This window comes from Ochotona curzoniae, unplaced genomic scaffold (genome assembly GCF_017591425.1).
Source record: "Ochotona curzoniae isolate NIBS_2020 unplaced genomic scaffold, NIBS_Ocur_1.0 scaffold_3208, whole genome shotgun sequence".
In the NCBI taxonomy this organism is placed as follows: Eukaryota; Metazoa; Chordata; class Mammalia; order Lagomorpha; family Ochotonidae; genus Ochotona; species Ochotona curzoniae.
This window is the reverse complement of record NW_024467106.1, coordinates 32,993,991-33,008,327: the sequence shown is the minus strand read 5'-3', so window position 1 is coordinate 33,008,327 and position 14,337 is coordinate 32,993,991. Positions and strand designations below refer to the sequence as shown.

Below are 14,337 nucleotides of genomic sequence, written 5' to 3'. Positions count from 1 at the left end.
CCCCGCCCTCCCGAAACCTGGGGCCGCCTCCGGCTGCAAACCTCCCCTTCCGCCCAGCGCTCGGAGCGTCTGTCTGACGTCAGGGATGCGCCCTAAACTAGGTTGGAACTGCGCAACTTCCGCGGCCGCCTACTCGGCGCGCAGATGCAAATCTTCTCGTGGCGCCGGAAGTCCGTGGCACGTGACCGGGTGACAGCGCTCGCTGGGCTGCAGGGCTGGCTTTAGGTGCTGCGGCACGGGATGGCGGAGGCGCCTCCTGTCTCAGGTACTGTCCCGGCCCGCGCGGGTCTGGGTCCCTCTCAGGGAGCGGAAATTAGGTCCGTGACAAAGTCCTGGGGGCCCTTAAGCCCTTCGTATCGCGAGAGCGGCGCGTGTCGGGCTTGGCGATAGTGGCTCGCAAGGGCCAAGCTACCCGCGCGTGCTGCGTATGGAGAGCTCCACCATCTTCGACTGGATGGTGAAGCCCAGCCGCCGGGGTGTCCGCTGGCGCCCAGGGAGCCGCCGTGGGCCCCCGGCCCTGCGGCAGGGGCACGCTCGGGCCTGCGGAGGCGGCCGCGCCCTGCCCTCGGTGGGCGGACGGCCGCGGGGTCCGCGCCGGGGCCGGTGGCGGGCGCTGGACGGCGCGCGGGTTGGCGCGCATGCCTGGGGTGTGTTCAGCTCCCACAGTGGTGGTGGCGGCGCTGGCGCGAGCACCCCACCCCGCCAGCCGCTGTGTGTGACCGTGTTCCAGTGTCTTCCTAAGAAGTTAATACCGGCCGTATCCCCTGACTTAACGCACTTTCTCCTGGGAGGTGCCTCTGTGCGTGGAGACAGCCTAGTTAGTACGTGTTGGTAGAACATCTTGGGCTAGACTCTTTGAATGGCAATCAGAAAAACAGTTTATCACCACCTCAAGTGCACACTTCACGTGGCTCTAAACGGGCACCCGAAGTTTCAGGAAGCGGTAGTTCCCTTTGCTATCTGTAGTATATTCTATTTTGGTTTTGCTTTTTTTTTTTTTTTTTTTTTTTTAAGGCTGGTGACAACCCATGACAATGATTTTTATTTCATGATCCCCAACTTCTAAAACACAGACCAGCAGTTTCCAGCATGGAGTTTGGAAACATTTGCTGGTTTGAATCATAGTTTTATTATCAACCAATACCAAGACTATAAAAAGTATATGTGGGGTGGCAAGTAAGATGTATTTAATATCGTGGACCTTAGTTTTAAAAAAAATTGAAATGAAACTGTCATACCCTAGTCCTCATTGTAGCATTATATAGTGGGGTGGCAAACTTCAGGCTGCTGCTGGTTTTTTTTCATCCCATCTAGTCCTTCACCTGACTTCTAGACTGAATCCATTGATTTCCGCACCACCACAGGTTGCCAGCTATAGCTGTCGCTGTGGGGCCCGGGTGCCATCTGTGTGCAGGTTGTCCTCTACACCCTGTTGAGGCTGTAGTCCAGACACCTCCCACTGCTGTGCCTTCTGTTATTTTTATTTCAAGTCCATGTTCTTTTTTTTTTTAAGATTTATTTTTACTATTTTTTTATTGGAAAAGCGGATATACAGAGAGGACAGACAGAGAGGAAGATCTTCCATCCGATGATTCACTCCCCAAGTGAGCGCAACGGTCAATGCTATGCCGATCCGAAGCCAGGAGCCTCTTCCGGGTCTCCCACGTGGGTGCAGGGTCCCAAAGCTTTGGGCCGTCCTCTGCTGCTTTCGCAGGCCACAGGCAGGGAGCTGGAAGGGAAGCGGGGCTGCCGGGATTAGAACCGGCGCCCATATGGGATCCCGGGCGTGCAAGGTGAGGACCTTAACCACCTGCGCCACCGCGCTGGGCCCTCAGGTCCATGTTCTTACTTTAGACTCATCTCTAGCCCAGACTTCCATCCCTGTTCAAGATTGCTAAACAACAGCTAGGTACAGAGAGTGTCTTTGTGCCTGTGGACAAAGTGTCCTGAACCTGCTTTGTGCCTTAGCTTCAGGGCCTGCAGCTGGGTTTCTCCTCGTGTGCCTGCGCTATTTGGTGTTGGAGGACACCTGCTGGGCTGCTGTGTTGATCTTTGCCATGGTCCAGTGTCCTGATCGGTGTGCCTCTTTTTCCTTTTTTGTCCTAAGCATATTTCTTAGGCCATAACACCATTACCTCTTGTCTGGTGGAACACTTACTGTATTTGAATAGGATCGGTTCACTACTGTTCAACATGAAGCACCCTTTTCCCACCCTTGACCAGCCCACTCTGGATAGGGTGTTGGCCTTATTTCTACCCCTCTCTCCAGCCTTGTTTCTTCAAGCCAGAAAGAACCAACCAGTATCTTTTGGCCCATTCTACCCGTTTTGGAATACTTTTGCCACCTCCTGAATTTGTCTGATCCTCTTGCCATCCTGTGAGGCTTTCTACTTTACTTCCAGAATTCTGCTTTTGTGAAAACTTTGGAGACAAATCCTGAGTTGAATAAGTTATGCTAATGGCCTTTGTAATCCTGTTCAGTTCTTCCCTGTATGTTCCTGTGGCATACACTCCCCAGCTTGTCTGCATACCATAGTGTAAGAGCATGGTCTCTAATGCCACACGTCCTGCTTTGGAATCCTGAGAAGTAATGTAAGCTTGTGCAAGTTGTTTTTTTATGGCTGGGTTTTTTTTTCTTTAAGTGTTTATGATAGTGGCTGTCACATACTTGGTACCACATTGAACATGAAGGCCACAAGTTGTGGACTGTACTGTGTGTGGTTGAATCTGTGTCTCACATAATCTCTACCAGCAATGACGAAGGCCCATTTTAACCACTTCTGTGACATTAACTTGCTTTGTTCTTCATAGCAGCTCTTTGATAAAGGTGTTGTTATATTTCCATTACTTACGGGAAAGTTTAGGCTTTGCACAAAGTCATAGTACATGATGGACAAAGACTTAATGCGTGCCTTCCAGGTCCTATTGATTCATAGCATGTTCTACACAATATGTAGTTCTGAGTTTATTAGCTAGTGTTGTGTTTTCGGGCAAGTCACTTTTGTCTTTGAGCTTCAGGGACTCATTTAGAGCATCATAGGGAAAAGATGAGTGGGTTGAAGGGAAGTATGGTTAGTTTTTGAGACTTTAAGATTCTCGATGCTATTATAGAAGTTACATATAAAAACCCTCAGATGTCTTCCTGGAGGAGGAGATGGACACTGATGTACTGCAGTGTTCAGCACTGTCTGTATCAGGTCTTATTGAATCTTATAGTAACTTTTGAAATTTATTGTCATTTTCTATCATGGATGAGGAAGTTAAGGCTTGCAGCAGTCAAGTGATACCCCTAAGCTCACATGTTAGTTGGAGAGCTGACCCCAAAGCCTATTTGCTTGGTGTTACACAATGCTGCTTTAGAAGGTTGAAAGTTCATGTAGAATCTGACGATCGGTATCTGGACAGCTACCCGACCTTTAAGGGTTGGTTTGTTTTGCAAAGTAAATGCATGTAGACATAGTACCTGATGTGCCCATTGATTTTTACCCAAACTCTTAGCTGTCAGTGGCTATTGATTTGGCTCCTGCACATGGACTGATGGGTCTTCCACAAGTACATTGAATCCATAACCTCTGTGTGGAACTAGAGGTCTGACAGGGAGTGTGTTTCATGCAAGTCAAAAGAAAATAATTTTTAGATATGATCAAGAGTTTTACAGAAATTCATAGATGATAAATTGTTTTCTTTACTGATGTGTCTATTTCTTGTGTCTTAGGCACTTTCAGATTCAATACAGATGCTGCTGAGTTCATTCCTCACGAGAGAAAAAATGCCGGTCTAAATTGTGGAGCCCAAAGGAGATTAGACTCTGGTAGAAGTGGTAGAAGAAATTACAGTTCACCACCTCCCTGTCACCTTTCCAGGCAGCTCCCTTATGAGGACATCTCTGCCATTCATCAACACAGTTATCATCCGTTAGGAAGCAAACCCAGGAGTCAGCAAGCTGCCTTCCACTCCTCTGCTTCTCATAAACCATCCAAAAGCCATGGCCTTCAGAGTCAGCCCTGGCACAAATTGAGGAGCGAAAAGCACCACCTGAGAATCAAGAAAGCACAGAATCTCACTGATCAGACTTCAGATGTAATCAGCTTGGAAAGTGTGACCAGATTGGAGAGTGGGACAAACCCCATAGAGCACAGCCCCTCTGAGAGCGAGAAGGAAATTGTTGGTGCAGATCCCAGGGGAGCAAAACCCAAAAAAGGAGCACAGTCTCTCTACAGCTATGGTAAAGGACCAAAAATCAAGGGTAAACTGAAATGCGAGTGGGGTAATAGAATAATTCCAAAACCTGAAGATGCTGTCCCCGAAAATGCCAAACCTGTAGTGGTTTTCGCCCTCGATTCTTCAGATGCATCTTCTAGGAAAGCAGCAGTAGATGGGTGTGGGGCCAAACGAAATGAACAGAAAAGATACCCACAGAAAAGGCCTCCCTGGGAGGTGGAGGGGGCTAGGCCACGACCAGGCAGAAATCCACCAAAACAGGACAGTCCGCGCCAGCAGACAAACACAGGGCCCAGAAACAACGTGGGCTCCATTCCAAAGGATAATCTCAATGAGAGACCAGCAAAACCTGCCTGTGACAACGGGAATTTGGCAGTTGTCAACAAGTCTTCCAGAAGGATTGACCAAGAGAAATGCACTCTGAGGAGGCAGGATCCTCAGGTGGTGTCTCCTTTCTCCAGAGGCAAACAGAACCATGTGCTCAAGAATGTGGAAACTCACACAGGTAAATCTATCTAGAGGAAATTTTTTTTTAGTTTTAGTTGTAACTTTAAAATAGATAGTATTCACACAGTTTAGATCCTGGGAAGTATAAAAATACAAAGTGGGGAAATAGATTTTAATAGATTAATTTTATTTTTCTTGGAAAGGCAGATTTACAGGAAGAATGAGAGACAGAAAGATCTTCCATCTGCTTGTTTCATTCCCTAAGTGGCCACAACAGCCGAAGCTGAGCCAATCTGAAGCTAGGAGCCAAAAGCTTCTGGGTCTCCCATGCAAGTGCAGGGTCCCAAGGCTTTGGCCATTCTCTGCTGCTTTCCCAGGCCACAAGCAGGGAGCTGGAAGGGTGGTGCTATTGTGTTTCTATGAGTTCAACCATGTATTAAAAACATTCTGGAAAAGGATTGCTTCTATACTGAACAAGTGCTTCCTGTTTTTTTTCTTTTTAAGATTTATTTATTTTTATTTGAAAGGCAGATTTTACAGAGAAAGGTCTTCCATCCACTGGTCCACTCCCCAAATGGCCACAGTTGCCATAGCTGAGCTGATCCAATACTGGGAGCCAGGAGCTTTTCCAGATCCCCTATGTGGATGCAGGGTTCCAAGGTTTGGGGCCATCCACTCTTTTCCCAGGCTATAAGAAGGGAGCTGACTGAAAAGTGGGACAGCTGGGACTAGAAATGGTGCCTATATGGTTGCTGGCACCTCACAAGGAGACTTAACTTACCACTCCACAACTTAGGCCCTGTATTATGTCACTTTTAAATTCCATTCAGTGGGGCATGGTACAGTAGCCTAGTGACTAAAGTCCTTGCCTTGCGCATACTGGCATCCCATGTGGGCACCTGTTCTAATCCCAGCAACCCCACTTCCCATCTAGGTCCCTGCTGTGGCCTGGGGAAAGCAATTGAGGATGGCCCAAAGCTTTGGGAACCTGTACTCTTGTAGGAAACCTAGAAGAGGCACCCAACTCCTGGCTTTGGATCAGTTCAGTTCTGGCTATTGTGGCCGCTTAGGAAGTGAATCATCAGACGGAAGATCTTCTCTGTATAACTGACTTTCCAATAAAAATAAATAATTCTTAAAAAAAAATTCTACTCAGTGACCTCAAGATCTTCAGACTCTGGCTTCTGTCCTACTCAGCAATCTTCTGCCTTCTCAATTTCCACCACATTTTCAAAAAAGATCTATTTGTTTGAAAGAATGACAGAGAGAGAAAAAGACAGAAAGAGGAATCTTCTGTCTAGTTCATTCCCAAATGCGTGGAATATCCAGACCTAGCCCAAGCCAAAGCTAGGAACGTGGAACTCTTAACTGTGTTTGGCATATAGGTGGTAGGGACCCCAGTACACTTGGGCCGACATCTGTTACCTTCCCAAGCCTATTAGCTGAAGCTAGGTTGGAAACATTGTAGCTGGAGTAGACCAAGCACTCTAGTATCAGATATAGGCATCGCAGCTGGTAGCCACAACACCTGCCTCTCTCTGCCACATCTTATTATCAGTTCAGTACTGTTTTGTATTTCCATGCTTTTGCATGCAGCACTCTGTCTAGAATTTCTTGTAGTGAGCTCACTGGTAAATTCTTTTTTTTTTTTTAAAGATTATTTATTTTTATTACAAAATCATATATACAGAGAGGAGGAGAGACAGAGAGGAAGATTTTCCATCTGATGATTCACTCCCCAAGTGAACGCAATGGCCGGTGCTGCGCAGATCTGAAGCCGGGAACCAGAAACCTCTTCCAGGTCTCCCATGTGGGTGCAGGGTCTCAAGGCTTTGGACCATCCTCGACTGCTTTCCCAGGCCACAAGCAGGAAGATGGATGGGAAGTGGAGCTGCCGGAATTAGGACTGGCGCCCATAAGGGATCCCGGGCACTCAAGGCGAGGACTCACTGGTGAATTCTTTCTCATTAGCAAAAGCTAGATACACGCTCAGGGAACCTTTTCTCATGTTTGTTAATAGCATGAATCTCTTCTAGCCTTTATTGTATGTCTTTGTCCTTGCTTTACATGGTTGGATTACAGAAGTTACCACTAGAAACATTAATTTATGTGTCAGTGGCCTCTACTAATCCCTAAGCTCCTTAAAAGCATATGCTGTTTTTAAAATTTTTTGTAACTTCACTAACATAACTCTCGGAACTCCCTGTGTACTCCATGCTGACTTTTAAAAAACTTCATCATTACATTGAACTGAAAACTTCCTTTCTATAAATAGACTTCATCCCTTGGCTCAAGTTTTTCTTTTTTTTTTTTTTTTTTCCTTTATATTTTTGACAATCTTTACATAGTTAATAGGGCAAAAGGGTTCAAGGGCTACAGGAAAGTGGGTAAGACTTATTTCCACATTGTTTTTTTTTTTTTTTTTTTTTCTGTATCTGGGGTAAAAGGGGAGATAAAGGGAAAAGCCCCACCCAGTCTCCCACCCATCCCAGGTCCCTGAAGGGGGGCATGCTCTGAGGGTCTTGCTCAATTGGTTTTGATAGTTCAACAGTTATGAATTGCTGCCAGTCTTGCCATTCCAAGCAAAATTGAAGTTGCTACAGAATCCACTGATTGACATAGTCCTCCTTAGAGTATCCGTTTGCCCAATTTTTCACTGCCAACATATGGCTGGGGTAGTTGATTGTTCTGTCCTCTGTTGTGATGCCAGGTATCCTCTGCAGGTTCCGATAGACTGCCATATCCTCCATGTGAAGCTGGTTATGCTCTCCACTGGTCCATCTGAGCCTCTGGGAAGGCTCGGCTCCGGCATTTGTACTCCAAGGCAGACCATGAGTTCTGAGTCCAGCAGTTCAATTGGGGAGATCCCCAAAGAAACTTTGTCTGAGGTGTTCCCAGACCAGATTCTTGTGTGTATTTTTAAGTACAGGGCCTGGTACAGCCCATCGCCCCAATCACCTGGTGGTTGCAATTGCTGGGTCGGTTCTGTTTCCAGCCCTGTCTTCCACTGGAACCAATGGGTGTTGCAGTCCAGCCTGATATTGCCCAGTATACACATGGCCCTCATGTAAACCAGTGGGAGCTTCAGCCTAGCTGGAGTGACCCATAATAACCCCCACCAGGCCTACCCCCTGCCCTGGTTCCCATGCTTGCCAGTATGTGCAGCAGGCTAGTCTACTGTGTCCCGCATCCCATTCAGCTCTCACACATGCCTATGGGCATTGAAGCCTAGTTCAACCCTAACCAGCTCCACTAGCCACCCCTACCTCAGTCCTGGTTTTGTGCTCTCCAGTGGAAGTGGTAATCTAAAAGGGAGGAGCCCACCCACTATTTCCCTTCTAGTCTTGGATCAAGTTTTATCTTCTGGTATAAAGTACCCAGCGAGCCTCTTCTCACCGTCTTCTTCCCCCATGATTGCAAATCAGATTTCTAAAAATGTTCATTTATTTCTTTTCATCCATTTGGAAGGTAATGATAAGGTGGGGGCGGGGAGGGGAATGTCTTCCATCCAAATGCCCATGACAGCCAGGACTGGACCAGATCAAAACCAGGAGACAGGAACATCATCCGGAATTCCCATATGAGTGACCGGAGCCCAAGCACTTGGACTGTCATTTGCTGCCTGCAAAAATGCATTAGCAGAAGACTGAATCAGAAATGAAATAGCTGAAACGTAAACTGACAGACTGATTTGGGATGCAGCTGCTTAATCTATACCCTAGTGCTGACTCCCCAAGTCAACTTTGAGAACAGTCAGTCTTTGAGAACATTTTCATGATTCCCAGAATATAATTTCATCAGGCCATCCTCATTCTGCTGATCTCACTGTCTTAGTCACCTTCCAGTTCATGAGACTAGGTACCGCCTGGCCCTGGAAGCCACCACCTGTGCAGGGCCTGCTCTGGCACTGTTTTTCAGTTCTGCTTGTTTGTTTCACCAGATGGTCCTTGTGACCTCAGTTCACATGCACACAAAGCATTGTTACACCAGAACTGTTTTTTGAATACTTAAGGCTGGCTCATTATGTCTTATAGCTTCATAAAGATTGCACAGATTTATTTTGTCAAAGTTTTTGTGGCTCAAGAATCTGGGTATGGGTTAGCTGGATTCTCTGCTCAAGATCTCCCAGGGCTGGAATTTAGCCACATATGTGCTCTCACCTGAGGCCCAGAATCCCTCTTGCATGGAAGGACTAGTTCCTCACAGGTGAGATCCCTGTGTTCTTGGTGGCTATTGACGAGATACACTCTCAGCTTCTAGGGGACCCTTAGTTTCCTACTGTACGGTGCTCCCTACAATCTAGCATTCTGTTGTTTTGAGGCCTTGAGAAAGCATTTCTCATCTCCAGACTCTTTTTTAACAGGCTCAAATGACAAAGGTCGGGGCCATCCTTGTTCACAGGGAGGAGACTGTGGCGGGGCTGTGTGAGACAGAGGTAGAAATCTGGGAGGCCCTCTCAGGATTAGCCTACTGCTCCATGCTGCTGGATTCTTTACTTAAATGACTTACTGATGCTTGAGTAAACAGTGAAGTATGGATTTCTGTGTTTCAGATAATCTTTCTCTTATTTTTAAACAGGATCTCTGGTAGAACAGCTGACTACAGAAAAATATGAGTGCATGGTGTGCTGTGAGTTGGTGCGCGCCACAGCCCCGGTGTGGAGTTGTCAGAGTTGCTACCATGTGTTTCACTTGAGTTGCATAAAGAAATGGGCACGCTCTCCAGCATCTCAAGCAGGTCAGTTACTTGTGTCCTGAGTAGTTATTTTCATCTATTTGATATATTCAGATTGTAAACCCAACTTTAAAAATCCTATTTAAGTCCTCGTAAATACTTTATCTTCAGAGAGAGAATGTTACCTTAATTATATTTCGGATTACTAGAATTAAGTTGTAGCTCTAACCTAATATAACAATAAAGATTTAGGACCTAATTTTAAAAACTTGGTCACTTTCATTGAAAGTGATAGATTTTGTCTAGGTAGCAGCTTTAGGTAATTTGCTTTAGAAATGTATAGAATATAATTGTTTGGTTTATCCCAAGCATGTTGTGTCTGCCTTTTATAGATTTATGTAGTATATTGGAGACTTCTCCCAACGTGTCCTTGAATTCATGGACAGTGCAGCTGTTATTATTAATATGCTGTCTGAACTCTGATTCTAGTTCAAAACACCTAGGTATTTCCTGCATTAGAAATACTAGAACAAAAGGAATACTTGATTCATTGTATCTAAGAGTCCTTATAAGTATAAGCCCAAATGCAGTATTTAAGTAAAACCTGCAATATTTTGAATTTGTTTCTTAAATGTCTGGTATTTGTGTTGATGCTGTTTCCACTACTTCAGTATCATGGCTTCTTAGAACTTTATTTGGCTTACTCCCGTTTTTGCTGACAGATGGTCAGAGCGGTTGGAGGTGCCCTGCTTGTCAGAATGTTTCCGCACATGTTCCCAATACCTACACCTGTTTCTGTGGTAAGTTTATCAGTGTATACTGGAGTCGCTTACGTCATGCACCATATCCCAGTTCTTAATCCAGGAGGGGTGGTTTGCTGGGGATCTGTTCAAAGTTACCATGACTTGAAAGCTGCAAGGGTCTGTAAGACCATAGCTGTGCTGCCTAGCACATGGCCAACTGGGCCTTTTGACAAAGACTTGGCACACTCTTCTGGAGATGGGCCATCTGTCTTTCTCTGCCAGCCAAGCTCATGCTGCCTCTAAGCTGTGATGCTATCTTAGCATGAGACCAGAGCTGACCAGGGAATGGGCAGTGGTACATATGGGCTCCCTCTCATTCCCAGTCCTCGTTTCAGCAGCATGTATAAAGGGTGATATAAACCAGCATTCCAAATTCTGTTCTTGCATGCTCCCTCTTAATGAAATGTTCCTGTTTTTGAATAGTTCGGTTTCCTTATAGATTAGGAAAAAACTTCCTGTGATCCAAATGCTTGTTTATTCTGCTAGCCTTTCTCCTTCATGTCCTTTTTCCCTTTCCTGTCTTCTAATGGTTAACCTCTGTCTAGTTGTTGATTGTTCACATTTTGTTGCTTAACCACTTGTTTTCCTCCATGAACCATTGAAATTTTGCTCTGTTCTTTATACCTTACTGAAAATATATTCAGAAGTTAGCACTAACCCTTTCTGACCACATGTGGAGCTGATTGTAAACTCTTAATCTTTCTGGCAACTTTGTCAAGAGTCAGTAATTAACCTTCAGTTCTTAATTTTCTTTTTTTTTAAAGATTTTATTTATTTTGATTACAAAGTCAGATATACGGAGAGGAGGAGAGACAGAGAGGAAAATCTTCCATCCAGTGATTCACTCCCCAAGTGAGTGCAACAGCCAGTGCTGCGCCGATCCAAAGCCGGGAACCAGGAACCTCCTCAAATCTCCTCCGGGTCTCCCACGCGGGTACAGGGTCCCAAGGCTTTGGGCCGTCCTACACTGCTTTCCCAGGCCACAAGCAGGGAGCTGGATGGGAAGTGCCGGGATTAGAACCAGCTCCCGTATGGGATCCCGGCGCTCAAGGACTTTAGCTGCTAGGCCACGCATCCGGGCCCTAATTCTTTATTTTCTAAATTCACTGAACCCACTGATTGTCAAGAATGTTTTTTACCTTTCTTTCTTTAGATCTAGATTCACTTATTCAAATTCTGAGCCCCAAATGGCCCTTCTCAGAGGATGGTTCTCTCACCGTGGCCACTGTTTTATTTGGAATCTGTTCATCTTATATATTTTATTGCCAAAAAATGAGAGCTTTCATAGGTACTAAGTTAATATTAGTTGAGGGAGTGGCTGTTCTCAAATGTAGCACCAGAGAAGACAGCGTGAAACCAGAAGCAAGAGATAAAGTTTGGAAAATAGGACAATACCAATATTTAATTTACTTAAGTATTTTAAACAAACCACAGTAAATAGTTCTAAATAAAAACTTACTAGAGCCATCACTGAAAATTTAGATGAGAAATCCTAAGTGAAAGTATGAAAATACAGGGTGAAAGTTAAAATGACCTAAGAGAGGTAAAGTGATGTGAGAATGCACACAGTGGCCTTTCTTTTACCTGATGACTTTGTCCTATGCTGTTATTCCAGGATAGTGTTAATGTAATGTGTCTATTTACCAGGAAGTAATAAATGTACCAGGAACATGAAGAAATAGGAGAATAAACCCATTTAGTGACTTTCTAGAGCTTATTCTATATATGACGCAGTTTACTTGATGTTCTACTTGAAGTATAAAATGGGAGATCTTTGGGATGAGTTGTGACTTGTAGCTGGATGAATAAGAGAAGCTTTCCTAAAGGAAGGAGGCTTTTTCTGGGCTTGAAAACTAGGTATAATCTTGGTAGGCAGATTTATGGAAGAAAATGGGTTATGCAGAAATTCACATCCAACAAGGCTGGGAAAGAGAGTGTGAGACAGTTAGGGAGCCCATGGCAGTGTTGAAGCAGATGGCTGGAAGGGATGGTGCTGACCTCTGCTACAGGCTGTAGGAGCTGCCAAGGGCCTCAGTCCAGTTCTGCATGGAAGCTCATTTGATGGCCATGTGTAGAGTATTGGGCAGCCCAGAAGTTTGTGGAATAAGAATAGTCAAAATGAAAAGAAATAAAGGTTTTAATAAATGGGATAGAAGAGTTGAACTATTCAAAGCTAAGCAGAAATTACAGCAGTAGGAAAGGGAGGAACCCAAATGTGACTCCAAAGTTCCATGCTTTTACAGATAGTCATACTGAGGGAAAGGGCAGGTCCAGAGAACAAGGTTCAGTGAGGACAAAGAGTTCAGTTTAGAAATGTTGAGTTGGAGGAGTATGTAGTGACAAGTATCCAAGGTAGAAAATATTTGAAGAGAGATCAAGACTTAGTTAAGAGAAATCGATGACACCATGGTGGATAAAAGGGTAGGAGTGAGAAAAAGATGTAATGCAAAACTCTAGTGGGAGGAAACAAAAAAGAACAAGTCCAATTTAGAATCAAGAACAAGGGGGGCCATTGGAAAGTGTTAGGGGAGGATCAGGACACTGGGAAAGGCCAGAAAGCAAGCAGCAGTGAGACCTGTGAGGCCGTGAGGCCAGAGGCAGAGCGGGGTGGAGGTGGGAAACACTATGGAGAAAGTGGACAGATGTGACAATGACATGGGGTGTGAAAGCAGAGAAGAATCAGTGAGGACCAGGTTTTGCATGTTTTGGCTGACAGAAGCAGAGAGTACTGAAGAAGAGAGGAATTTTAGATGGAAGAGGTGAACTCTGGCTATGGATGGTCAGTTTACAGGGACTTGGAAACTCCAGAGCTGTCCAGTGGGTGATTGGACATGACTGAAACCAAGCTTCCAGGGCAAGCAGGAAAATGCAGATTTGGGAATCTGATCTTTGGGTGCATGAGAAGTCTTAAAAAAAAATTCATGGAAATAGTATACTGTGGGGAAAAAAAATACCAGGGATTCGGAATTTTGCGTGTATGTGCCAAAATAAACTTATCTGTAAACCATGAACTTTCTGAAGTACCCTTGAATTACAACTTCTGAACATGAATTTCTGAAAGAGATAGTACACAGAGCAAAAAACAGGAGGCCCAAGACTGGAAATGGCCGTCGTTTGGTGCAGGAATTACCCAAGTGGGACTGAATTCCTCTAGGGCAATAGAAACCCTGGCTTTGGTTTTACTCTTCCCTGCGTCTGTGCCTTTGTAGCTTTAGAAGAGGTGAGTGCTCACTACCCGGGAGACTGAGCCTTTCTAGCTCTCTCCACATCCTCCCCTTGTGTCTGTGCTCCCTCTAACCTCTGTGCCCTCTTTCTGACCCTCACTGCAAGCTGTCTCCCTAGCAGTCCAGGGATCCACTTACAGAAACTCATCTTGTAGGTCATTTCCTTCAATTAAATGTATTTGTTAGAGTGACATTTTCATGAGTAAAAATGACTGTCTTTCCCAGGTAACCCACAATTTAACATTTATCATTTCAGTGAAGCTTTTGATAAATGCCGTCGTGTTCATCTTTATATTTTAGGATGTGAGATAATGCATTTGTGGAACTAATGAAACCCATACTGGAGTGTCACACTGTCCAGTTACATTGTATTGTCTGATTGAAATGAGGAAAGTGCTTGACTCCCTAATCTGGTGTTTTAGGTAAAGTAAAGAATCCGGAGTGGAGCAGAAATGAGATTCCACATAGTTGTGGTGAAGTTTGTAGAAGGAAACAGCCTGGCCAGGACTGCCCACATTCCTGTAACCTGTAAGTTGGAATACCTGGGGAATTCCTGGTAGACAGGCTTTGCTGATGGCACTAAACAACTTTTCTGGTTAGCATCCAACAGGAAGGGATGAGGAGGGTGTTGCGCACTGTACATACATTAACTTGTGTAGGTATTTATTCCCATTTTACAGATGAGGCTCTGAAAGGCCAAGTATCTTGCCCAGTGTCACATCGCGAAACGATGATAGAGCTGAAATTTCAAAAGCCAGTGTTTTTTCCTTACTATATTACATTGATGGCTTCTGAGAGGAAGTGTATCAAGATACTTTAGCCTTCAGGGTTGGCTAAGCCCCCAAGGGTACAGTACAGTCTCTGCCAGGAGATGATTGTATAGGTGAATTTTTTAAGGTTTATTTATACATTTATATAAATGAATTTGCATGAATGTATATTGATATGAAAGGCAGGGTGACAGGAGA

At 44.9% G+C, this 14,337-nt stretch overlaps 1 protein-coding gene across 1 annotated transcript in view; it reads left to right on the top strand.

The window, feature by feature from the left end:
- The first annotated feature begins 183 nt into the window (after positions 1-183).
- Positions 184-14,337, top strand: part of NFX1 (nuclear transcription factor, X-box binding 1) — a 49,744-nt gene continuing 35,590 nt past the window's right edge. Inside the window, exons 1-5 of the mRNA XM_040963709.1 lie at positions 184-265; positions 3,716-4,726; positions 9,247-9,405; positions 10,065-10,142; positions 13,792-13,897. Coding sequence (XP_040819643.1) covers positions 241-265; positions 3,716-4,726; positions 9,247-9,405; positions 10,065-10,142; positions 13,792-13,897 — 1,379 coding nt within the window. The 5' untranslated portion in view covers positions 184-240. The remainder of the gene's footprint in view (positions 266-3,715; positions 4,727-9,246; positions 9,406-10,064; positions 10,143-13,791; positions 13,898-14,337) is intronic.